Here is a 26,143-nt window from a genome sequence, read left to right as displayed (position 1 = left end):
ACACGTACACACGGTTTGACTAGAAATATATGGAAGTGGTGGAATGCTTTTATACAGATAGAGATAGAGATATATATGTCACATTATATATGTCACTTCAAAAGATTATTGAAAAACAAGTATGTTACTTGAACATATTTCTGCCAATCCTATGTAAGTATAAGAGTGTGTGGAAATCTTGGTTGTTTTTTGTTTTGCTTTATTTTTAGATTGAGTTATGTGAAATTTTATCTTTTTACATTGTTTACCAAAAGGGATCAAAAGGAATATTTTTTTAAAAAACCTTATTCTAGTGACTAGAATGGGCAAGTAAAAGAAAATCTCACCATAAATCATAATTAAAATGATAGCTTTTAAATATTGGCACAACTACAGTGATTTTTTTTCCTTTTAAGTAAATGTTTACAGTCTGGAAGACAATCAGATGTCTCCTACATTGTTATTATTATGATAATTCTATTTGTGATTCCTAAATTCTTGACAGCACTGTGTCAAAATAAGCCAGTATATAACCTCAATAACTTTATTTTTAAGGCTTAAATGTTTCCTTAAGAAGTAAAATTGTCTTTGTGATACTATCTTAGAATTCCTATGCTATAACAATAATGATCCAAGGATAATTTTTGTTTTTAACAGGTTTTAGACTTTATGGGATTGAAGGTGAATGATGAAAAGTGAGATAACATTTTGGGGGAAAAATCTGCTTTGTAAACAGACATTAGAAGATATATTTAAATTGGTTTTTGGAGTCCAACAAATTCTCAGTGCTTGAATATCTTTGTATAACATTTACCCACTAATCAAAAACCCAGTTGTTGGAAGCTTGTCCTTTTAGTTTTATGGCTTCATATACTAGGATGACACAATTCAATTTACAGTTGTATGACTTAAAATTAATAACTGAAAATGTACAACAAAACCATTAAAACATCTTTTAGAAATTTATATCCCTTTGCAAAGAGAAAAAAGAATCTGCAATTACTATTGTAGTATCAAGTCTTTAAGACAAAATTAGAGTTGAAACTATTAAGCTAAGCTAAACTGTTACATTAGAGTTGAAACTATTAAAAGCAAGTAATTTAAAACAATGGCTCAGAAGTCAGGACTGGTAGGGACTTCATTTCCCACTCAGTGCTCCTTAGGGCTCCCTGAGCATAGTGGCTCCATCCTCTTTGCTCTCTTCTTATAGTGTTTATATCTCCTATGCAAGTGCACTTACCCTATCTGTTTACAGAACTGTCTTCCTGACTCACATCTTAGCATCTCAGTGCCACACCTTGCCAGGTATACAGAAGCCCTTTCATAATTATGTGTCTAATGAACAAATGGTTAATGAACAATAACTACTCTGTGCTAACCTTGGAACTTCCATTTAGGTTTCAAAAATGATAAAGAAGATTGCTTCCACGTTTTATCGATCTTTAAATAACTCCCTCCATTTTGAAGCTCCTATAAATACATTCAAAATTAATTTTAGAAACATCATTCATCTCATAATTTACTTCAACTCAAATCACCCAATACACTGGTTAAAGGTAAAAGAATAGAACCCAGTGGGCTTCCCTGGTGGCCCAGTGGTTGAGAGTCCGCCTGCCAATGCAGGGGACCCGGGTTCGTGCCCCGGTCCGGGAAGATCCCACATGCCACGGAGCGGCTAGGCCCGTGAGCCATGGCCGCTGAGCCTGCACGTTCGGAGCCTGTGCTCTGCAACGGGAGAGGCCACAACAGTGAGAGGCCCGTGTACCCCCGCCCCAAAAAAAAGAACCCAGTGATGTTCTTTTTTCTTTTTAAGTCACACTTCATGTGAAAGAGTCTTGTATTTCCTTTTCTTTCTTTTTTTGTATAGTACTAATACCAATAAAATATTCGTGTCTGAACAAATCTGCAAATATTTATTCTAAATTTATTTCTGAAATGTGACTAAATCTGACCATCATATAAAACAGAAAAGAACAAGATCTGACATATTGAAAGGATTCAAAGAAATATTAATCTAGACTAGAGACCAAATAAAATGAACTAGTGATTAAACCAGTTGACACATCATGGACATGCTTTCTGTGTACCATTTACTTTCATTCCAATGATACAAAGTTATCCTTTGTAAAATCACTGTAATATTCAAGAATCAGCAAGTATAGAGTTGCAGTTTTGCAAGATGAAAGAATTCTTGAGATTGGTTGCACAAAATGAATATACTTAACAATACTGTAATGGCTAAGATGGTACATTTTATGTTATGGATATTTTACCACAATTAAAAATAATAAAAAAAATCAGCAAGAAAAAAGTGAGAGGATACCTTGAGTTCATAAGTTCAAATATGAAGCAAAGTTTTCATAAATTCAGGATGTTATTTTATTTTTTTTATTTTTTTATTTTATTTTTTTTTTTGTGGTTCGCGGGCCTCTCACTGTTGTGGCCTCTCCCGTAGTGGAGCACAGGCCCCGGACGCGCAGGCTCAGCAGCCATGGCTCACGGGCCTGGCCGCTCCACGGCATGTGGGATCTTCCCAGACCGGGGCACGAACCCGTATCCCCTGCATCGGCAGGCGGACTCTCAACCACTGCGCCACCAGGGAAGCCCCAGGATGTTATTTTTAAAGGAGCAAAAAAGAACACTCAATTCAGTATTTTTGCTACCAGTGATTAAAAACAAAAACAAACAATAAAAAACAATGTGAAGAAACTGTCAAATTTCCTGACAGCTAAGGTATTTTATTTTTGCTATTCATATATTCATTTATTTAGGACTTCATGATTCCAGGTCGATGACCGATTAATATCATTTGGCCTGTGCATGGCCCATTTTGATTTATTTACTAACTTACATTACTTAGTTGTTTTTAATTATGTAGTAAACACTTGAAAATGCACCATCCAGAACAAAAGCTAAAATCTGTTAAATAACCTGTTTATTACTGCTAGTATAATCTTTTTATCAGTCTTGGGTAACCATCTTTCTGAGTCCTGTATTCATCACTCTGTTGCTTTTCTTTTTACATATTTATTGTATCTACATATATACCTAAAAAGTGTCTTTTATCTTAGTTGTTTTAAACATTATTCTACGGAGATCATGCTGTTTGTCATTTTGGGAAATATATTTTTTTCACCTAATAATGAATTACTAAGGTCCATTCATATTGCTTTTCATTGCTGTAATCCATTCATGTTTTATTGCTGGCTACTATTCAAAATTATGTGAAAGTATAATTGCAGTGATTTAAACCATTCTTTATAAATAGCATCTTTAGGTCTTCATTGTGAACCACATCCAGGTTAAGCTGGTCACCTGAGCCTGCTTTTGGCACTCAAAGACCCTATCTATGTACACCCTTTGATTGTAATTTATAGTTGTTAAAATGTGCTCTAAATGAACAACCTTACTTTATTTAAAAATCTCAGTAATTTAATCGTATTTGTCTGTTCAGAGACTGTAAGTGCTAGTCTATGTTCTTCTTTATTCAGAGACATAAAACCCTAAAATTTCACTATGAGAATAATATCATATAAACATTAGTGACTTCTAAATCATTTGTTCATTCCAGGTTTAACAAGTCTCTTTCAGTGTATTCCCTCAGGATATTTTCCTTTTTCCCCACCTATTAAAATATTTTCTGCTAACATTGGTGAGAAACATAATAAAGGTTTGTCAGGAACTCTTGGAACATGTAAGCTACTCAGAGCTTGACTTTCTTGTTGCTTCTTGTCTATAGCTTAACAAAGAGCATTTCTTTCTGTAAGCTAATGGAGTAATGCAACTGTTTGGGGCCTTATTTTGAAAAACTTCCTGGAAGAATTTCTAAAGTTTGTTAAAAAACAAAACAATTTGTGATAAGTTCAAGACTGATAAAGCATGATTAAAAGTGACCAATCAAGGAGCGTTCTCCCTTTGTCCTTAATGCATTTGCCCAAATGATATTTATTATGTAGTGGTTGAGACCCCCCCCCCAGGTCAAGGGGCAGACTTTGGGTCATATTTTGGCTCTGTTGTGAACCAGCTTCATGGCCCTTGACTTGTTTAATGACTGTATGAAGAAATTTTCTGACCTGAAAACGGAGAGAGTAAGTACAGCTATCTCATAGGGTCATTGTGAGATTGAAATAAGATAATGCTTATTGTCTTACTTAATGTTTAACTAAATGACAGGAGCATCTCAACTCTATTTGTGTTAAATATTGTCAACAAGTCCACACTGGTCTTTGACTTGGAGTGATAACTTATGCTTGTGACAAAGAGCTGTTTCTCACACCTCATTGCACGTGTTTATAATGCACTACCACTCCAAGAAAACACAGAAAAACAGGGTAAAAAGAATCTCTTACCTAAGCAAATGCTAACCTGAAATTCCGTTGACATCACAATAAGAAGTTATGGCCTACTCAACATGGTTTATCTATTATTAAATACATTTAAAAAGAAGTTAGAAGATTAACAAGTGGATGATTCTGCCCAGTGTTTTCTTATAAGCTTTTTAGGGTGGCTTTGGAAAATATTTAAATCTCAAAATTCCTACATCCTATCTAACAGCATGCTTTTGTCTTGATAGCCACTCTTTAATTTCACACACTCACTTTCCTAATTAGAATTGTGTGGTGTTTTAGATATTCAGATTCTAACACACCTTGAAATGTTTTACAGATTTATTGGCCTGCTGCAAAGGAACGGGTGGAATTGTGTAAATTAGCTGGGAAAGATGCCAATGTAAGTATGAGACTTTAAAAAACATCTTTGTTAAACTGGTGCTGATATGATAGCAAATATTTATATTGGGTTTTATTGAATTAATGACATTAGTATATTATTTTTAAGACTACACTAATATTCTGTGTAAAGATTAATATGGTATAAAATGTTTCTACCTTGCCAAAAGGAATGACATTATTCTCAGAAATTTAGAAATACTACCCTTTCTAAAGTGTTAATTCTAACTGTATTTTCTTCACAAAAAAATCTCAGAAATACATTTAAAATATTTAAAAGTAAACCATCAGAAAATACTGTATTTCTAGGGTTGTGTGTTTTTCATCTAATGCATGTATTTTGTGAATGTACACAAAATCATCAGTGGTTTTAGCATTACAAACACACACTTGACATTTTACTTAATTTGGAGTGAACTTAAACTTAGAACATCTACAGGAATTCTTGCAAAAGTAGACATTATAGAGCTATTAAGAAAGATTGGTTGAAAATGAATAATACAACATTCTGGAATAAGAACTAGAAATAATTTACTCCAAAATTTATGTAAGTATAACTATAGGAAATAACTTGTAAAGGATAAATAGTGGGGTCCTAGTATAAACTTCTAGTTTAAGCTCCCTTAAGGACCAGAGAAACCCCTTTGACAGGTATAACTGCCCTCATCATCTTTGGGGTGTCTTGTCTGGATTGCTTTTGCACTGTCCAAGCTGTCTTACATGCTTCCCCAAATTGTGTTGCCTTTTTTTATCTCCAGCAATGCTGTGGCTCTAACTGCCTCTTCTCATCTGAATGTTCTGATTCAGGCCAGATGCTCTGTGTTCTGCCCTGACTTCTTGCCCTGTAATGATAGGGAGAATTGCTCTTCTTTGGCAAAAGAAATCACTTCCTGAATGTAACTCAAGATGAAAAAGTTCTAACTTTGGGCAAAAGCATGGATATCATGAGGCTTCCTTTGCAGTATCTTGGAATGTTTCCTCTAACCACTATAACCCAGGAGTATTAAACCCCCTAATGAATTTAAGGGGAAGCTTAGAAGACTTTATTCACTCATTTGTTCATTCATTTATCCAACAAATATTTATTAAGAGCCTAAATATGTGCATTAATAGTGTATGGAAGCTCTCATGGATCTTTTAATCTAATGAGGGCTATAGATATTACACAAATGATTACTTATATGTAGCCACTGTACAGTTGGCCACAGGTTCTACGTCTATAAATTCAACCAACTGTGCATCAAAAATATTCCAAAAAAAAAAATTCCAGAAAGTTCAAAAAGCAAACTTGAACTTATTGCTTACTGGCAACTATTTACATAGTGTTTACATTGTATTTACAATTGTTTACATAGCATTTACATTGTATTAAGTATTAGAAGTAATCTAGAGATAAAGTATATGGGAGGCTGTGTGTTTGCCATTTTATATAAGGGACTTGAGCATCCCCAGATTTTGATATATGTCAAGGTCCTGGAACCAATCCGCCGAGGATACTGAAGGATGACTGTCCTGCAAAACAAAATAATCAAAACAAAGTAAAAGAAAGAAACTTTTGGTTATGCCTCATTCTGTATTCAGTTAGTGTTAAATGTGACTTTTGGGGCACATTTATGTTAGCAGAAATATATCAGAGAGTGTATGCTTCAAATGCAACAGGAAAAAGTTTTTACATTTATTTTGCTAGAAATGAAAGAGTGTCAACTAATGTAGAATATATTCTTCCTTTCATGTCTCTAATCTCTCCACCCTGTTCAATGTCAGATGCCCTGTGAGCAGGTGCCCCAGTCTGCAAAAGCAACAGTACTTTTTTGAACTCATGGGAAAGAAAGATGCTTTGGTTGTGATTTTTCAAATTTACTTTGTTGCATAACAGTAGAAGCATGTCATAAACAGTGTGAACACTTTTGTATTTCATCAGTATTGAGTGTATGATAAGGAGGCAAGTAGGAAAAGGGTGTTTTAAATTTACTCCAACAGAGTAGTGTCAATTTTCCCATGGAATAGGTGAGGGATAAGCACTCAAGGTCAATCAGTGAAGTTTTAATTGTGACAGTGTTCTCATTTCAGTATGTTCACTAATTCCAGTTTTAGAGTAACTCAGTTGCCCCTCTTATCAAGCTAAAACAAAGGGTGATAAACTTGCTTGAAGGTGGTATCCCAGAGAGTACATAAGATCCAGTATATGGAACCTATTCTTCCAATTCAGTTGTATTTGAGAGCTTGTAGTCACCTCTAACTTTAAGTACACTTTAAAGTACACTGTGTACTTTAAGTACACTGTTAACCTAGGATTAGAGATTTAGGGAGCTTCTCTCTTTTTACTGAAGTCTATCAAGTTTGCTGTTGAATTATGTAGGTATAATGCAAGTCTTTGTTTCTTTCTTTTCAATTTGCCCCTTTAAAATAATACTGTATTTTAGAGTTACTAAGAATAGCTAACATTTTTATAGCACTTACCATGTTCCAGGAACTGCTTTCAAAGCTTTATACCTATAATCTCGTTTAATCCTTACAACAATACGGTATGTTAGATTTTATTTTTATTGCTCATTTTCCAGATGAGAAGACTGAGGCCAGAACGATTAAATGACTTGCCCAATATTACATACCTTGTAAATATTGAAGCCAGGAATTGAATCCAGAAGGCTTGCCCCACGATCTATGCTCTTATAATACACTATAATCTACACATCAAGGTCTGAGTTCTATCTGTAAGGTCTACAAACTGTATCCCTCAAATCATTTCTCTCTTCACGATAACCATAACGCAGATCCTCATTTTACAGCATTACATAGATTTTGGCCAACAGAAAACTGAGGCAAGTGCGTGGTTTTATTAACATCTTTTATTGCCTTTGGCATTACCCTCTCTCCTCCCTTCTCTCTAGTAATTTTTACCTACTTCCCAAGAGTGTGTTTGGAATTAACAAGTGTTTGGAAAGACTGTCCCTTTACACAAAGGTACTATATAACTGAAAAATAGTGAATTATTTACCATAATGAAAGTTAGCTAATTGGCGTGGGAAGGGAGTGGAAGGAGAGGAAACAAAAGAGAGCTATTCCACTTTCTTGAGCACCATCCCCAGTTTAATCCAAGGAAGGGAAGAGGTGACAGGAAGCTATTTGGTTGCATTTTGTGTCTGCTTCGAATATTATTCAAAAGAAAGTCACTAAAGAAATGTCTGGTCCTGCTCTAAAAGAGTGGGGTAAACTGCTCAGTCCAGGCAAAAGAATGCACGGGGTGTGGGCAGCCTGAGTCGTCGGCTTAACTGTAGGGGCGCACAACCTTGTCAATGGAGACATTACATAGGGTTAAAGGGTCTTCCATCTCTAAAGTTTTCTGATTACATTCTTTTTTTTAAAGAACATCTAAAGTAAAACAAAGTGTTCATTGTAGAAAGTTTGCAAATTACATAGAATTCATCTGTAAATAGTTCTTCCCCCATGAACATTACCCAGAGATAGCTGGTGACATTTTGATGTTTATTCTTCTATCTTATCTATTTACTATTTTTCAGAATGAAATCATTGTATACATAGTCCCTTAAAACATTTTTTTTCACTTCGCAGACTGCCATAAGCATTTTCCCATGTCATTAAATTCCTTTTTTATAACACTACTTTTAATAGCTGCACTGCATTCCTTTATATATTATTTCATCAATCTCCTATTGTTAGAGTTTTGGTAGATATCCAGTTTTTACTATTGTGAATGATGCTGCACATGAAAAGCCTTATATATAAATATTGTGAACATCTTAGGTTATTGAGTACAATTACTGGTCAAAGGATATAAAATCTTTTATATACATTGTAAAATGGCCCCCCAGAAAGTTTATGCTTCTTATGCTTTATCCAGCAGTGCATGCTCTTAAGAGGGTATATTTCCCCATACCCTTGCTAATGTTGGCTACAATATATAGTTAATGTTTAATACTAATACATTAATGAATGAAATAAATATATTTAATTTTTGTCAACAAAAAGAAAATTATTTTTGTTGCTGTAGCTTGACATTCTTTCATTACTATAAATTCTAAATATTTTATATAGTTGTAAAATTAGGATTTATATTCGTATATTATTACTTTCTGATCCGCTCACATAAAAAATATTCTTTCCTAGTTATCCTACTCGATATATAGATTTTTATAGGCATATCTCTCAATTTTTTTCTTTTAAAATGTTTTTCTTTGCCCTTCTACCACAACTGGTTTTGCTCTGTAGAAATCCTCCCATGTGAGATGTTTGTTTGTTTGTTTGTTTATTTAGTGGTACGCGGGCCTCTAACTGTTGTAGCCCCTCCCGTTGCGGAGCACAGGCTCCGGATGCGCAGGCTCAGCGGCCATGGCTCACGGGCCCAGCTGCTCCGTGGCATGTGGGATCTTCCCGGACCGGGTCACGAACCCGTGTCCCCTGCATCGGCAGATGGACTCTCAACCACTGCGCCCCCAGGGAAGCCCAGACCACATTCTTAATCATAAATGCCTTTTCATATATAACCTAAATAAATTAAAATTAGTGATTATAGGTCAGATATCAGAAATACATATAAAGCTGTATTGGATTTAACTGTACTATATGTAACGTTAGAGAATTACAAGTAGTTCTGTTTTGCTAATATTTTTCTAGGTATTAGGGGGAAACAAAAATTCTAAGTGTTGATATATAAACATATTTACTTGACTTTTCTCTAAGTATTAATTGTTTCATATTTGTTTTATTTATTTCATTGTATATCTCTTTAGATATATGTAAGGATGTGTACGAGAGGTAAAAATTGAAACAAATAATCTTACTTGAGAGAATTAGAAAGTTGATACTTGTTTTGAGTTCTGTCTCTCTCTCTTTCTTCCAGTGGAGAGTTGGGGAGGTGGGAAGCATGGGGAAGGAAGGAGAAATTCAGTTCTTTTCCCAGGTTGAGTACGTTACTGGCTGAATTGAATTGTTTGGTGTCATGCCCCAACCCTTGCCATTGTGGGCAATAGCTGATAAATTAGCCAGCTTTCAGGGAAAGTTAAAACAGCTGCTTCCCGAATTTATCTTCTTTATGCCTCACAGAATTACACCACCATTAATAGCCATGTCGGTCACTAAGTGAATTAAATCAAGTTAATTATTGCTCGTGCTGTTGAAGCAAATCTTGGAACCTTTATAAATTAAAAGAGAAATCATTGTAAAGGCTTTTGCTTTGCTTCCAGTGTTTGGCTGAAATGTCCACCCCAGGCAAAATTTAAAATGAGACCTTCTCTTTTAGAATCTCTGTCCCTGGTTTCTTCCCCTCACTGCCTGTCATTGCCTCCAGGCTTCCCAGAGAACTGCCCTCCATCAACTTCACCACAGAAAACTTTGAGCAGAACTGACTTTTTTTGTAAACTGTGTCAGATAACTCGGGATACGTGGTTCTATTCCATGGCAGCCCAATCTGAGAGAAGAGAGGAATTTCAGAAATACATCCTTGGTGACATCTCACTAAAGTAAAAACTAGCATAATAGGTTACTTTCCAGGGCTGGCTGCATTTTAATAAAGTAACTCCCAGGAAAGTTAAAGGATGGGAAATGTTTTAGGTGTGATTCAGAGCTTTTTCTTTATCATCACTCAAATTTTATCTACTATGTGTGTAAAACTTCACTCTGGGCCTTATTTGCCTTTTTAAACAGTGCTGTGTCTCTCACAGTCCCTAGTCTTTCTGACTTGATAATTTATAATCTGGAAAGGCAGTTGTTTTATTTCTTTATACAAATATTGAATTCAGAATCTTGTAAAATTACTGTGTTACTCGGCTTGGGCTACCATAACGAAATACCATAAACTAGGCTGCTTAAACAACAGATATTTATTTCTCACAGTTCTGGAGGCTGGGAAATCCAAGGTCAAAGTGCAGGCCGACTTGGTCTCTGGTGAAAATTCTCTTCTTGGCTTGCAGGTGGCTATCTTCCTGTGATATCTGCACAGGGCAGAGAGAGTGAGAGCAAGTGCCCTGGTCTCTTCTTAGAAAGGCACTAATCCTATCATGAGGATCTCACTCTCCAAACCTCTTCTAAAGCTAATTATCTCCTAAAGGCCTCACCTCCTAATACCATCACCCTGGGAGGTTTAGGGTTTCAACCCATGAATTTTGGGAGGACACAGATGTTCACTCCATAACAATTACCCTCTAAATTCTATGATTCTTTTGTAACACTGAGCTTTTGAAAAAATGGTGAAATCACTGGCAGTGAGTGAATCCCACCTTACTGCAGGCATATAACTCTACTCTTGCCCTCCCTGTGTACTGTTCCATGTGTAGATTTCACCGTGCATAAATCTCTTCATGGGGAAAAGACCAATAAATAAAAGTCCCTTCAGTGAGCATGAGTGAGCAAAATGAAAGCTAGAGGATATTAAAATCTCTTACCCTAGCAGTGAAGCCATCATTGCAATTTATCTGCTGATTGCGTATATTTTTCCTCTTTTTTTTGCCTTGGCTTATCTCATATTACTGTGTCATTTGTTCAAAACCATTAGTAGGGCATTTTACTCTCTGAATTAGGTTTTCATTTGCGATTGTCTAGCATAATGTAAAAGAACATGAAACTAGTTCTCTACGGTGCCTTTGTGTCAATAGAAAATAAATTCTCTTCATCAAACACCTTGATGGAAGGGTGGAAAACACATAATATGATTTTGTTAAGCAAGATGATCTGACAGAAAATTGTCTTAATGAATATAAAATTTTCCTTTCTTAGGAGGCTACATATAATAATTATATGCAAACATATACTAAACATATGAAAATATTCAAGGTAACAAAGATGTCTTCAGCGTGATTTGCACTTTCTCAGATATGACTTTTTTCACAGCATACAACCTGTGTAACTATATGCAGTGGCCCTTCTGCTGTTAGAAAGTGCCCACTCTTCCTACCTGATAAAGAAACATCCTTCCCTTGCGTGGTTAACTGAGGGATTGGACTGTCCTTTCATATAGTCTTAAGCAACTGCTTTGTTTATAAGAAAGCAGAGAGCAGAAAACTCAAATAAGTAAGTTCTTTACAACATTTTTCTGCAGTAGAATGTGCAGATCTTATTCGCTGGGATCTACAAATTCTTGAGACATAAGACTGCCAGGCTAGCTGGACAGAGGAAGAAGTAGGTACTAGGAACTCTGTGCCACAGATATGGAGACATAGCTATTCATTCTAAAATCAGAACAGCCACTGGGATATTGATTATTTTGTATAGATCAAAATCAGGGTAAGTGATAAACAATTATTAAATGTTATATTCTTTAATTTAGTCCACATAACAGTCATCATCCTATCAGCTAAGTTGTTGTCTGCCTTTTAAAATTTTTACTTAATTTAAAAAATCATCCTACCAGTTAGGTCATTATCTTTTTAATTTTTATTTATTTATTTATTTTTTTGTGATACGCGGGCCTGTCACTGTTGTGGCCTCTCCCGTTGCGGAGCACAGGCTCTGGACGCACAGGCCCAGCGGCCATGGCTCACGAGCCCAGCCGTTCCGTGGCATGTGGGATCTTCCCAGACCAGGGCACGAACCCGTGTCCCCTGCATCTGCAGGCGGACTTTCAACCACTGCGCCACCAGGGAAGCCCTATTTTTATTTTTTAATATTCTCCTCCTAATGACCCTAACAACAACAGTGACCTGACAGTTGAAGGACCTGTGGCCACTCAGGCAGGGAGAAAATGGACTTTTTCTCTGAATCTCAGTTGTTTCATAGATTTCCAACCTCCTTGGTAAACACTTGCCCACCTCCTGGGTAGAGTTGATCTAGAATAAAAGTAGACTACTGCCCAGTGTTTTCTCAGGATTCTTTGGGCCCGGGAATCATGAAGCCATGGTTAACAAATTGTTGCCAATAATTCTGTAAAGATAAGGGATGACTTACAGGAGATGAATTGAAAATAATATATAATAACAAGAATGACTACTCTGAAAAATTGAGTCACTATTTACAAGTAATTGGGGGATAGAAAATAATTAAGTTATAAAGATATACATTGGAAAGAAAAAATTTTAGGCTTAAGCATTTGCAAAAGAGGCAGAAATATGTCTCTTAAGATTTTGACTTGGTGTAAAAAAATATTTATGGAAAAAACAGAAGAGATTCTTGAAATAAGCAGGAATTAAGCTCAGTCTTAAAGGCTCTGTAACATTGAAAATAAATGGAAATAAAGTGGTAGGCAATTCTGGAAAATAAGAACGGGGTAATATATAGGAAGACACATCTGTGTTGAGTGTTTTGTTTAGTGTAGCTGAGACAGTTGAAGTTGCACACAGTAGGTTCTATATGGGATAGACAGTGTGGGAACATCAGAGCATTATGGGTTTGGTTCTGTAGGAAATCCTTGAAAGAAAGTATGGATACCTCATTCACATTATGTTCATTCTCTAGGCCCCATTGAGTCCCACTATAGAGATGTGCATTCTAGCACTGTGATTAGTTCAAAGCCTTAAACCTTCAAAAAGCTTCAGTCACTCATTAAAGCCACAGTTTCTAATTTGTTTTGCCTCCTTTGCTAAGTCAGGTGTTAAACATTTCTCATGAGTCTTTTTTATTTTAGTTCTTATTTTTGATAATTAATCTACTTGGGAAACAGGTGGTATGAATGATAATCTTTCAAATACCTGAATTGTATGCTAATGCTTTTATTTTTTTATGCCCAATAGACAGAATGTGCAAATTTCATCCGGGTACTTCAACCCTATAACAAAACTCATGTTTATGTATGTGGAACTGGAGCATTTCATCCAATATGTGGATATATTGATCTTGGAATCTACAAGGAGGTAATATAATGAAATAGCACAAAAACAATTTATTATAATAACTTGTTACTTAATGCCTATGACATAAAATAGTTAGACTTGAATAGAAAGATTGAATCGTATTCTGTATGAACTGAATAAGAACTTACATTCCAAACCACTTTATGGATTGCCATTTTGATTGTACACTTTATCCACCTAATAAAAATTTCTTCTATTAAAAGTTTTTTTAGTGATATGATTAAAATAAATGGTATACAATGTTGAAAGTGCTTGTTTTCTAGGCTCTATGTACAGCTTTATTTTCTCTTGAGTTTCCTTTATAACTATATCTATTTAGTATGTTGCTGTTGGTAAAAATTTGTTTCCCATAAGACCTTGCAATGAAATGATACCTTATAAATAATTTAATTTTTCCCATCCAACAAATTTGACCTGTTACTTATGTTTACAATAGTAGACACTAAATACAGATAATTTTAATAATTTTCTTAAAATTGTATGGATAGTTGTTATCACACTGGACTTATTATTTCTGCCAGACCAAAGTGACATAGTGGAAATGTGGGATGTATTAATTAGGAGTAATGTATTCCAGCAATCAATGAGCATTTCAGTAAATGAGAAACATGCAGATTACAATAATTTAATCAACAACTAACACGTTAGAGTACTTTCTTTGTGTCATGGACTGTGCCAGGCACTTTACATGGATTGTTTTTGTAATTTCGCAACACTGTTAATGAAGTTGGTATCTAAATAACTTCCAGTTTGCAAGTTAGTAAAAACTGAGTCTCAGTAGAATGAAATAACATTCCTAAGTCACCCAACTAATAAATGGTCTAGCAAGGAATTGAACCAAAGTAGTCTATCCCTAGAGCAAGCGTGCCCAACTGAGCTTTAGAATATGTACTCTAAATCATTCCTTTGTGTGGGTTGAGGGGTTACACTGTCATCCTTATGTTTATGTATATACTTCTTGTGAATAACCACACATATTTGCAGGGTAATTGGCTGCGTGTTTGAAAGTAAAGTCTGGGCTCATGGTACAGGTTTCTTTACACTGATTTAACTGATCCAAGCAGAGATCAAACCCACAACTGTGGCCGGATAAATTTTTCTCTCTAACCAACTTGTCTAACCAGCCCAGACTCAATGGTTTGAAAGTAAAGCAACCCTGATAGTTAAATCTCTGAACCACTAGGAGACTTGGCAACTTGAATCCATCATACTTTGTTGCTGGTGTAATGTTCTCTTGCCTAGCTTTGATGAAGGGTAATATATAACAGTGGCTTATAGCATAGGCTGCAATTACATGAGATAGCCCCACATCTTGGATGTGTTTTGAGGCCTGGGGCTAAAGGCCAAACTCACAACCTGCTGAGGGATGCAAATAGTGTTCCTTAACTCCTAAAAGTCACAAGTGCTGAAAGGGAATTTAGAAGGCACTAATTACTTAGCTTGAGACTGTCAAAAAGCCCTGGGTCAGTCAAATTTACAAGTTCTGTGAATAAGAGAATTATGAGTGAACAGGGATATTGAGCCTTGTGAGTTTTCCACTAGTCAGGAGTACAGGTAATTGTATGGCAGCCCTGCTTGAAGATCCTTCTCTTGGAAAATGAATTATTAGTCCCAGCATTCACTGTCCATTCAGAGGGAAGGCACTTCCATTTTCAAATAGATAAGATTGCTTCTCAGGTGGCTGGGAAGAGGGAAGAGCAACAGATAACAGGGATGGAGGAGAGAAGTCTGCGAAGCCCTCTTCCTGGGGACCACTGTTCTGTGCCTGGGGCAACGGGGAGAAAGAGGAAACAGCTAAAATGAATCCCAGATTTCTATCTTTGGCAGTGAGTTGGAGAGGGGTGTTATTTATTGAGATGAGAAGAGTAACAGATTTGTGGGGAAAATGGTGAGTTAGTTTTGTACATTCTGCATTTGAGAAATGTTCCGTAGGTCATACCAAGTGGGCGGTTGGATCCGGATTTCAGGATAGAAGTCAGGGCTGTTGACAACAGCTAAGAGCTAAACAGGGGGAGCCAGAGTTTGAATTATGGCCCGGATCATTTACCATGGCTCCACGGTCTTCTGCATAAACTTTCTAAGCTTCTGTTTATTCAGCAAAATGATGACAATAATAATAGTAACTCAGAGTTATTTTAAGAATAAAATGAGAAAATGATCGTGCATAGGCTTTGGTATAGCTCTTGCTCTATTCCGGTCACTTAATTCGCAGCTGTATTAGGTAACAAGAACACAGAAAGGCAGAGGCAAGTATTTCAAAAGTATGTATATAAACTTTATTTCAAAATAGTGTCTGCAGTCTCTATCTATCTATTAATCTATCTACCTGTGTATCTACTCTGCAATACTGGGGGTGCCTGATAGTTGTTTCATAATTAGATTAGAAGTATGTTCTTTCTTCTGGAATCTCCCTTCTGCTTCAAATCTCATCTTTAAATATTAATAGTATTAATAATATTCATAATAATTTTCCCTAATGTGATAGTTAAACATTTCCTACTCTTATCCTCTTATGTCTTTACTTCAACAGTATTTCTCTGTGTGCAGTTTAGACAGGTACTTTTTTGCATGATTAATTAGGCTTAAGGAATTTAATGGGGAAAATCTTGCAAAATTGAAGTTGTCCCAAAAGTTAAAGTGTCATGTCCTTCAGTTTGTCTCAGGAAGTCCATTTAATCAGCCATTATTTTTTTACATCATTTTCCTGTTGGTATCCTTGACTCTGGCTCAAGGAAACTTGCTTTCCTGCTGTCTCCTTTCTCCAGGAGATTATAAGGGAGACCTTGTCCTTAGCCTCCGCAAATACCAATTCTATGGGCTTCTCTTGAGAATTTAATGAAATGCTGCGTTTTGACAACAGAAGTCTGTACAATTATAAGGGTTTATCTAGGACTTTGTATCAACTATGACATTCTCCCAGATGTTTTCTTGTTTCTTCTTTTTTAGCTTTTCACTATAATCTTCTGGCACACCAGGATTCAGTTTACTTTTTCCCTTTACAACGTCCCATTATAGGCTTTAGAGTCAACAGTTGTGTTTGACCTGTGGAGAATAATGTGCCCTTAATATTTAAACATTCTTAAGAGCTGTGATCTGTAGGTGTTTTTTCCTGACATATCTCTAGCCCCATCCACAGTTGGGAAACAAGCCCTAAATGTGTTCTCACTGGACTTTTTTCATGCCTAGGCGCCACTATCACAACTTGTCATTAGCTGAACTGTTCTAACTAAACATACTTGGGCTTGATCATGTTACATGGTCATGGTGAGTCTATAAATTAATTTCAACACATTTCTAAATCCATGAGTTTGAAATCCTGAGACTAGATTAGTTAAGAAAATGAACTTTGGAGACAGCCCTGAGTTCAACCTACTGCTCTGACTCTTATTCACTATGTGATGATGCTGAACAAGATACTTACTCCCTTTTATGCTCAATATTCCTCTTGTAAAGCTGGAATTAAAGTAGCTACATCTTTAGGTTAGTGGTGAAGATTCAGTGAGACAATGTACATGAAGTTCCTGGCCCATGGTTAGTATGTATTAATTGTTAAGTACCATTACTCTTAGTATTAAAGTGCATTACTTAAAACTATAAAATGGCAAATGTTAATCATGCTATTTAAATTGGTATTACTATTTTTTAATAAGGTGGTAATTACTGTTGATCCTGTTAATAAGAAAAAGATCTGAAATGACACATCATACAATAATAATAATCCAAATAATCCAATTTCCTCTATCCCTTTTGCTTCTTTACTTGCTTTCTAAATAAGTGGCACTGAATGATCCCTTTTTATTGCATGTGTGCTCTGATATAACTTTGTAGGTATGCCATCTAGAGAGAATATCTGAAACTCTGAATTTCTCTAACTAGTGCATTGGCAGCCTGAGTCATCAGTCTTTTACTGGACGGTAGTGTTGTCATTGTTATGAAACACTCAAACTCATGGGGCCATATTCATTATACATTCATATTTTTCTTGGAAAGTTCAACTTAAGATGTTTTTTTTCCCTGAATGTTAAAAGTCTGCCAATGCCATTCTGTCTGTGGCCACTATTATAAAAATAGATGTTTCAGCCAAAATAACTATGTGGCTTTAATGTGCATAGTGTTTTTGTAATAGTGAAAATACTACAACAGGATTTTTTTGCCCACATGTATCAACAGCTCTGAAAATGAACTGCCTGCCTTACAATGCTTTTAAGTCACTAAAATTACAAAATATCACGAAGCTTAAGTAATTTGGTATAGTTGTAGATGCTTAGGTAGATAGACCATAATAGTTATGAAAGTATAATTATTATAGTAAATTTTTTCCTTAGAGGCGGAACTTGGCTTATTAGGCTCAGTAAATTAGTTATTAGGCTTAAGAAATAGAAGTGCTTGATGATGATTTTGATTATGATAGTGGTCCAGGCTAAATGAATCGAGGATATTGCTACTTCCAGCTGAAAAATTCATTCATTATTATCATCACTACTTTGGGCAAATGGAGACCAAAACATGGGAATTGAGTCTTGCCAGAAATAATATTTGTGGAAGAGTTAAGAAGCACAGCATGATGTGCATGCTATATGCTCAGTTTTTGTTGAATTAATGAATTAGAATTTCATTCTTATCTCCTACGTTCTTGCTGATTCGGACATTTAAAAAAAATGTCACTTGTGTTAATATTTCTCATAACAGGAAGTTATGTTCAAACTAGACACACATCATTTGGAGTCTGGCAGACTGAAATGTCCTTTTGATCCTCAGCAGCCTTTTGCTTCAGTAATGACAGGTAAGATCAGTGATGGATAGTTCTAGCTTTTAGGTGTTTTTCTAAAAAGGTGTGTGTAGATTCAACCACATTTTCTCAATGAGTTAAAGATTATTTTGGATTAATCATCCACTGGCTGTTTGGTTGTAGTTTTTTGGGTTTTTTTTTAATTTTTTAATTTATTTTTATTATTAATTAATTAATTAATTATTTGTGCTGTGTTGGGTCTTCGTTTCTGTGCGAGGGCTTTCTCTAGTTGCGGCAAGTGGGGGCCACTCCTCATCACGGTGCGCGGGCCTCTCACTATCGCGGCCTCTCTTGTTGCGGAGCACAGGCTCCAGACGCGCAGGCTCAGTAATTGTGGCTCATGGGGCTAGTTGCTCCGCGGCATGTGGGATCTTCCCAGACCAGGGCTCGAACCCGTGTCTCCTGCATTGGCAGGCAGTTTCTCAACCACTGCGCCACCAGGGAAGCCCCTGGTTGTAGTTTTTTAGTGTCATGTCTCTCTATACTTAGCTCCTTATCCATAAAGTGAGGCTCCAGTAATCCCTAACGTCAGCACAGTTACATTTTAAATGAACTTCAGGTTGAATTCTTTTTAATACAAATGACACACACGCAATTGTGCTATAATTCTACATGTAGCTGTCCCAGATTTTCTTATATTTAGCTATGCCCCATTTGGTTCACTATGGCAGTTAAATTTAGCAATTCCTTGAATATAATATGTTACAAAATATTTTGAAGGTTTGAGTAGGGGGATTAATAATAAGATGTAAGTGGATAAATTAATAAAACAAATAAACTATAGAATACAGATAAAAGAATGGTATAACACCTCTCACCCCAGTTTCACCATAACCTGATTATATTAATGGCAATGTGAAAGTTTTGCTAGCACATTCAGTCTTCTCTTGCTTTGTATACATCTTAAATTCTCTTATGGGAGGGCCGTCCTGTTTAAAGAAGGCAGTACTGTGTGGTCTGAAGTCTTTTCTGAGGAATGTCGGCACGACCTCTGAATTTCAACCATTATAAGGACTCCTTTTGTCTTGGTTTGGTTCATGACTTCAGTCTCTTTTTATTTAACTTGTCCATCAGATGTTTGAATAGACTATCAGAGTGACGCACCATGACATTTTAATTTTCACTTAGTGAGAACTAGTGCTCTTCCTTTGAAGTGAAAGTGTGTGTGTTTTTTGAAAATTATGTGACTAATGTTCAGTCATTATCCTCAGAAAATGAGACTGATGATTTGTGATTCTGATCTGTCAAGTGGGGTTGACACACCCATAATAAAAAAACAATAGATTGTAGGTGTTGGTGACCCCTCGTAGGAACCCCTGAGTAATTTAAATACAAAGAAGACAGTTTTAAAGCCTGGATATACAGATCCAACTTTTATGTTGAAATACACCATTTTTTTCTGGCAAAATGTTTGAATATTTGTAATTTTATGTTTCAAATTGATGGTGTGTTTCCTTTACTCTTACCAAACTTTTTTCATAATGTCTTTATGGATGTTGTTATTATTATTCTTCTACTTTTTAAAACTTGCCCCACAATGAAATACTGCCTTCCACTATATATATTTAAGAGATGGAATCAGTACCACGTCTGTATTTACTTTACGTAACTGGATTTCTCTCTTTTATATGTATGTGTGTGTGTTTCCCCCTTTTGGAAGTCGACTATTGTCATGAGTATTTAGGTTGGTTGTCTCAGATAGTTCAGGAAAAGTCTTATTTCAGTGGATGTAATCGGAGGGTTTTGAAAGTATCTGAATCATTTATGCAGAGGCAGAATTTTCAAGATATGTTTCTGAGGAAAATTAAATTTTAGTGATAAAACAGTGTCTGTAGTTGTTATTCTATTTAGGCATTTAAAAAATCTAAATGCTCTGTAGAGATTAGCTATTTTTTTAAAATTTTAGTCTATTAAGTGTAACCCCAAGTAGTTGAATATAAAGATTTCTTGAAACAGAGGCTTAGCTCTCAAAGGGGTAATGCATGCTACTGTAGGGACCGTATTCTTCCTGCCTCAGCCCACTCTCCCACTACATGCTAACCAGCATTAGGGAACATGGACCACCATTCCCCTCTTTTCCAACCCCCATCCTTTTCTCCCCCCGCCTCCCACTCCTCTCCCTTCTATCCTTTCTTCCTCTCCTCTCTCCCATCTTCCACTCCTCCCCTTTCCCTTCTTCCTCATTTCTTTCCTCCCTCCTTCCCCTTCTCCACCTCTTTCTACCTCTCTCACCCCCTTTCTCCTCTTTTCTTCTCTTCTCTCTCTCTCCTTCTGTCTCTGGTAAACATGGATATTCACTTTACATAAATAACAGGACAGAGAAGTTTGGTATGCAGTAATGGCAACATCTTTCCTTTTTCAGAAATGCCTGTTTATCAGAACTATTAGAGACATGATTAGCTACAAGGAATGCAACATGTTATAATTACAAAGTATGACTTCAGTGCTGAAAGCTCCCTTTCAGCAGAGGTTAGGCAAAGAAAAGTTGTGGTCACTGAGGTTGTGTCGGTTAAGTAAATACTAATTACACAATTCATTCCTCATTATGGCGTTTACTTTCTAAATATTTTTTGCGTTATTACAAAGAAAGACTCCTAATTATGATAATGTCCTTGAATTATTTGTGGGGAGAAGGGAAAGAAGAGGAACTTATTCACAACAGAAGCTAAATGCATGTGCAATTATTAATTCGGGAGACATTGGCCTTTTTTATATTCAAGTAGTTAGCATTGGCTTACCAAAGTTCACTGAGTTATCTTTTCTTCAACTAAGCAGATTTTTCAAACTCTGAAGGGGAAATTTATGAAACAATATATTTCTGATGTTAAGCAATAAACATCATTGGTTTCATGCTGTGAAATTAGTCTATTGTCAGTAGTGTCTGCTGGTAAACTCTTAGAAGTCCTGGGTATTCGTTTCTCCCTTGCAGATGAGTACCTCTACTCTGGAACAGCTTCTGATTTCCTTGGCAAGGATACTGCATTCACGCGGTCCCTTGGGCCTACTCACGACCACCATTACATCAGAACTGATATTTCGGAGCACCACTGGCTCAACGGTTAGTGATTTTCACACTTTTGATCGTTTTGCCTTTGCTTTTGGGTAGATAAGAAACTCATGATTATTCATTCAGATGTGTTTTGGAAGTGACTTAGCTCAACATATAAAATACATTTAAAATAATTCCTCAGTGCGTTAGACAAATCTCCAGAACCTACTATGTATATAATAATAATAGTTGACATTTATTGTGTGTGTGTGCTATTGTTCTTGACATATTTCCATGCTCTACTTGATTTTTAAAATATTCACAATGATGTAATATGAGAGATGTGTTATTATTATTATGTGCTTTTTTTTTTTTTTTTTTTTTTTTTTGCGGTACGCGGGCCTCTCACTGTTGTGGTCTCTCCCGTTGCGGAGCACAGGCTCCGGACGCGCAGGCTCAGCAGCCACAGCTCACGGGCCCAGCCGCTCCGCGGCATGTGGGATCTTCCCGGACCAGGTCACGAACCAGTGTCCCCTGCATCGGCAGGTGGACTCTCAACCACTGCGCCACCAGGGAAGCCCTGTGCTTTTCAAAGATGAATAAACTGAGGTAGAGAGAAGTGGAGTAATTTGGTCAAGGCCTTACAACTTGTCAGTTGCAGAGCTGGGATTCAAGTTGGCAAGCTTTCTCCTGCAATCTGTTTTTTAATGACTAAGCCAAATACTGTCTGTGAGCATAATAGAAAGGGGTTATTGTAATGCTAACTTCTTTTATTTAAAAAATAATTCCTATTTTGGTTAAAACATGTCCCTCCAAAATTTTAAGCATATTGATATTGACAGGAGTTTGTCTGATTACTTTTGTGTTTAGCGGTCATACAGTATTCCGAGTTTTCAACAACAATAAAAAGACTTCTTAAATGAATTTATTTAATGGAAGGAATAGTGAAAGGCTTTTTTTTTTCTTTTGCCCCACTGCCTTCCAACAGGTTAGGCTTTATCATGATTTTCTAAAGTTTTCTGATTAACATAGGACTTTATTTCACCGCATGGCACACAGCATTTCTCATTCCCACCATAAATACTGGGTTTTAGTGGAGGAGGCCTGGGTAGAGATTTCCTAGGGGCTATCTCTGTATCTCTCAGTATCATTCAAGCAGTGACAACATAAACAAAAGGGAAAACCACTTTTAAAACATTTCTTTAGTCAAAACCTCCAGATCCATTTGTTTACACAACAATGCGATCTCTGTTGACCAAAAGAGAACCCTATTAACAGAGTAAACAAATTTAGAATATCCCCAACTAAGTGATTAGTGTTCATTTCTTAACACTTGTGCAAGGCAGGCCGATCTTGTGAATATTGTGAAGGTTTTGCAGGAATTACTTGGTTTGAGAGTGAATCCATAGATTTTACCAGTAGAAAAGCTTAGTTATCTGTTCAGGTAACAAGATATTATGGCTTTATTTTATTTATTTATTTTTTTTAAAGAGTTTGCTGTTTTGAATAATGTTCAGTTCACTTTTTTATTAATTAATTAATTAATTATTTATTTATTTATTTTGGCTGCATTGGGTCTTCGTTGCTGCGCGCGGGCATCCTCTCGTTGCGGTGAGCGGGGGCTACTCTTCGTCGTGGTGTGCGGGCTTCTCACTATGGTGGCTTCTCTTGTCGTGAAGCATGGGCTCTAGGTGCACAAACTGCAGTAGTTGTGGCTCACGGGCTCTAGAGTGCAGGCTCAGTAGTTGTGGTGCATGGGCTTAGTTACTCCGTGGCATGTGGGATCTTCCTGGACCAGCGCTCGAACCTGTGTACCCTGCGTTGGCAGGCAGATTTTTAGCCACTGTGCCACCAGGGAAGTCCCGATATTATGGCTTTAAAATGAAGTATAGATTTCATTTCCCAGTCTTGGGATGGCAAATATCATCATGTTGCTACTCATTTAAGAGATTAGTCTATTTTTTCCTTACGTGTGACATGTCCGAAAGAAGTCAACAGTATTGCTAAAACAGTAAATGTGGGAAATATTTATTCAACTATTATTTGCCTAATATGCTGTTCTTAGTGCTGTGTGAAGAGAATTACAAAGTAAGAAACCTTTGTGTTGGTTTAGCATTCTCTTAATAAACAACTTTTAAGGGCCTGTGGCATACTGAATGCTCTTCTGTCCACTGGGCCTGCTGAGATTATAGGTGAGGGTCACTAACCTCATGGATGATAAATGCCTGGAGCATAGGAGAGTGGGTGATGGAGCCAGAAAGCTGTAAATATTTTCCTGAAACTACTGTGAAGTTATCTATTATTTAATTCTTTATTTTTATTTTTATTGAAGTATAATTGATTTAGTGTTCTGTTAATTTCTGCTGTATAGCAAAATAACTGTTATATTATATATATATATATATATATATATATATATATATATATTCTTTTAAATATTCTTTTCCATTACACTTTATCACAGGATATCGCATGTATTTCCCTGTGCTATATAGTAGGACCTTGTCATTTATCTATCCTATATATACTGGTTTGCATCTGCTGATCCCAAACTCCCAGTCCTTTTCTCCCCCATCCCTCCTCCATCTTGGCAACCAGGGGTCTGTTCTCTATGTCTTGGAGTCTATTTCTGTTTCATGGATATGTTCATTTGTGTCATATTTTAGATTCCACATATAAGTGATATCATATGGTATTTGTCTTTCTCTTTCTGACTTACTGTGCTTAGTATGATAATCTCTAGGTCCATCCACCTTGCTGTAAATGACATTATTTCATTCTTTTTTATGGCTAATATTCCATTGTATATATTTATCATATCTTCTTTAGCCATTCATCTGTTAATGTATTTAATTCTTTTCTGTGTGTCTTTTTTTTGTAAGGGATAATTGACATATAACATTATACTAGTTTCAGGTGTACAACATGATTTGATACTTGTATATATTGGAAAATGGTCATGACAATAAGTCTAGTTAACTTCCATCACCACATATAGTCATAGAATTTTTTTCTTGTGATGAGAACTTTTAAGCTCTACTCTCTTAGCAACTTTCAAATATTCAGTACAACGTTATTAATTATAGTCACCATAATGTACATTACATCCCCAGAACTTATTTATTTTGTAATTTGAAATTTGTACCTTTTGGACCCCCTTCACCAATTCCCTAATTTTAACCAGAAAATCAGATCTATGTTGTTTATAGAGGTAACTGATATAGCAGGAAGGGAAAACTAAAGGAGGAGAAGAACAGAGAGAGAAGGGGCCATTCCACTAAAAAACAGGAAAATGAGGGTGGGACAGGAACAAAGGTAGTGGCAGTGGAGGTGGACATGAGAATATACAGCAACAAATAATTGAAATAGAAGATATCTGTTTGGGAATACAGGAATCCAAGGATACGAGGAAAAATTCAAGAGAAGGTTTTGGGTACTGGGAAAACTTTGCAATGAAAGAAGTCAGTAGAAAGGAAGAAACTGAAGGAGGGAGGCAGGATACACAGTAGAAGTCTCAGTGGATTGAATGCAGGAAAATGATTAAGAATTAGGAGACCTACTATTTATGGCTGTAGGACATTTAACGCAGATTGCTTAGTGGTTAATAACCAGAGGGACCATATAACCTGGTCTGCCCTGGACATTTCCAGTTTACCTTTGCTGTTCTTTAACTCTCTGAAGTGTCCCAATTTAGACAAAAATTACAGCTGTTTTTTGTGGAACTTAATTACCTAAGTTTAAATCCTGACTCTCACTTATTTGTGACCTTGGTCAAACCTTTCTGTGCATTTAAACTCTTTGTCTAAAAACATGGCATAATAATAGTATCTGTTCCCAGGGTGTTACAAGAATGAAATCTTATAGGAAAGTCTGATGGAAGGCAATTGTAAAAGCAATTCAGTGTCAATATTATCATCACCATCATTATCCTTATTCCTGAAGGTGAGAGAGGTAGCACGGTGGGACTAAAGCTCCGGATGCTCTGATTCTCTGACATCTACTTAGCATTTTTAAGTACTGACCACCTTTTCCTTCTCTCTCTCTACATTTCATAATTCTGTGAGCTCATCCATTCTAATAGTTTTCTGTGTTCGTGTTTCCTAAAACTGTATTTCCAACTTTTCCTGTAACTAAGTGACCTTAAAAATATTTATTTCTGGGGCTTCCCTGGTGGCGCAGTGGTTGGGAGTCCGCCTGCCGATGCAGGGGACACGGGTTCGTGCCCTGATCCCGGAAGATCCCACATGCCGCGGAGCGGCTGGGCCCGCGAGCCATGGCCGCGGGGCCTGTGTGTCCAGAGCCTGTGCTCTGCAACGGGAGAGGCCACAGCAGTGAGAGGCCCGCGTACAGCAAAAAAAAAAAAAAAAAAAAAAAAAAAAATTTATTTCTATGTCTTACATTGTCATCTCAGATTAAACAAAAGGAATTAGTTGCTTAATATGGGAGTAAAGATATCTAAGCCTTGGCCTTGATTGTACTACTAAAGTGCTTTGAGATTTATCCAAGTTGTCTAGTGATCTTTTGCTTTAGTTTCTTCAAATAGATATATAGATATAGATATATAAAATACTAATTGGATCTGAAATCTAAAATCCTGGAGTCTAACTCAAAATTATCTTGTTTCCCCTTTCTAACCTGCCCTTCAATACCTGTTTCCTGATTTTTATCTATCTTAACTTTCTTAACTTCATCCACTCAGTTACCTTGAAATTATCTTTAATTTCTTCCTCTCCTTTATCTCCCTTTATCTGTCACAAAGAGCCTTTATTTCCTTCAGAATATCTGTTGACCTTGTTCTTTCCATGGCCACCATCTTTCTTTAGGTCTCCATCACCTTGTCTCTGGTTTACTGCTACAA

The 26,143-nt window shown here is 36.4% G+C and overlaps 1 protein-coding gene across 2 annotated transcripts in view; it reads left to right on the top strand.

Annotated features, from left to right (window-relative positions):
• The window catches only part of SEMA3D (semaphorin 3D), a 215,510-nt gene that overhangs the window by 120,396 nt on the left and 68,971 nt on the right, over positions 1 to 26,143 (top strand). For both annotated transcript variants that reach the window (XM_060108187.1, XM_060108186.1), the window contains 4 exons: positions 4,645 to 4,707; positions 13,388 to 13,507; positions 18,197 to 18,290; positions 21,226 to 21,354. In XM_060108187.1, coding sequence (XP_059964170.1) covers positions 4,645 to 4,707; positions 13,388 to 13,507; positions 18,197 to 18,290; positions 21,226 to 21,354 — 406 coding nt within the window. The remainder of the gene's footprint in view (positions 1 to 4,644; positions 4,708 to 13,387; positions 13,508 to 18,196; positions 18,291 to 21,225; positions 21,355 to 26,143) is intronic.

The sequence above is a fragment of the Mesoplodon densirostris genome, chromosome 9 (assembly GCF_025265405.1).
Source record: "Mesoplodon densirostris isolate mMesDen1 chromosome 9, mMesDen1 primary haplotype, whole genome shotgun sequence".
In the NCBI taxonomy this organism is placed as follows: Eukaryota; Metazoa; Chordata; class Mammalia; order Artiodactyla; family Ziphiidae; genus Mesoplodon; species Mesoplodon densirostris.
The sequence above is the reverse complement of the archived record's forward strand: the minus strand, read 5'-3'. Positions and strand labels throughout refer to the sequence as shown.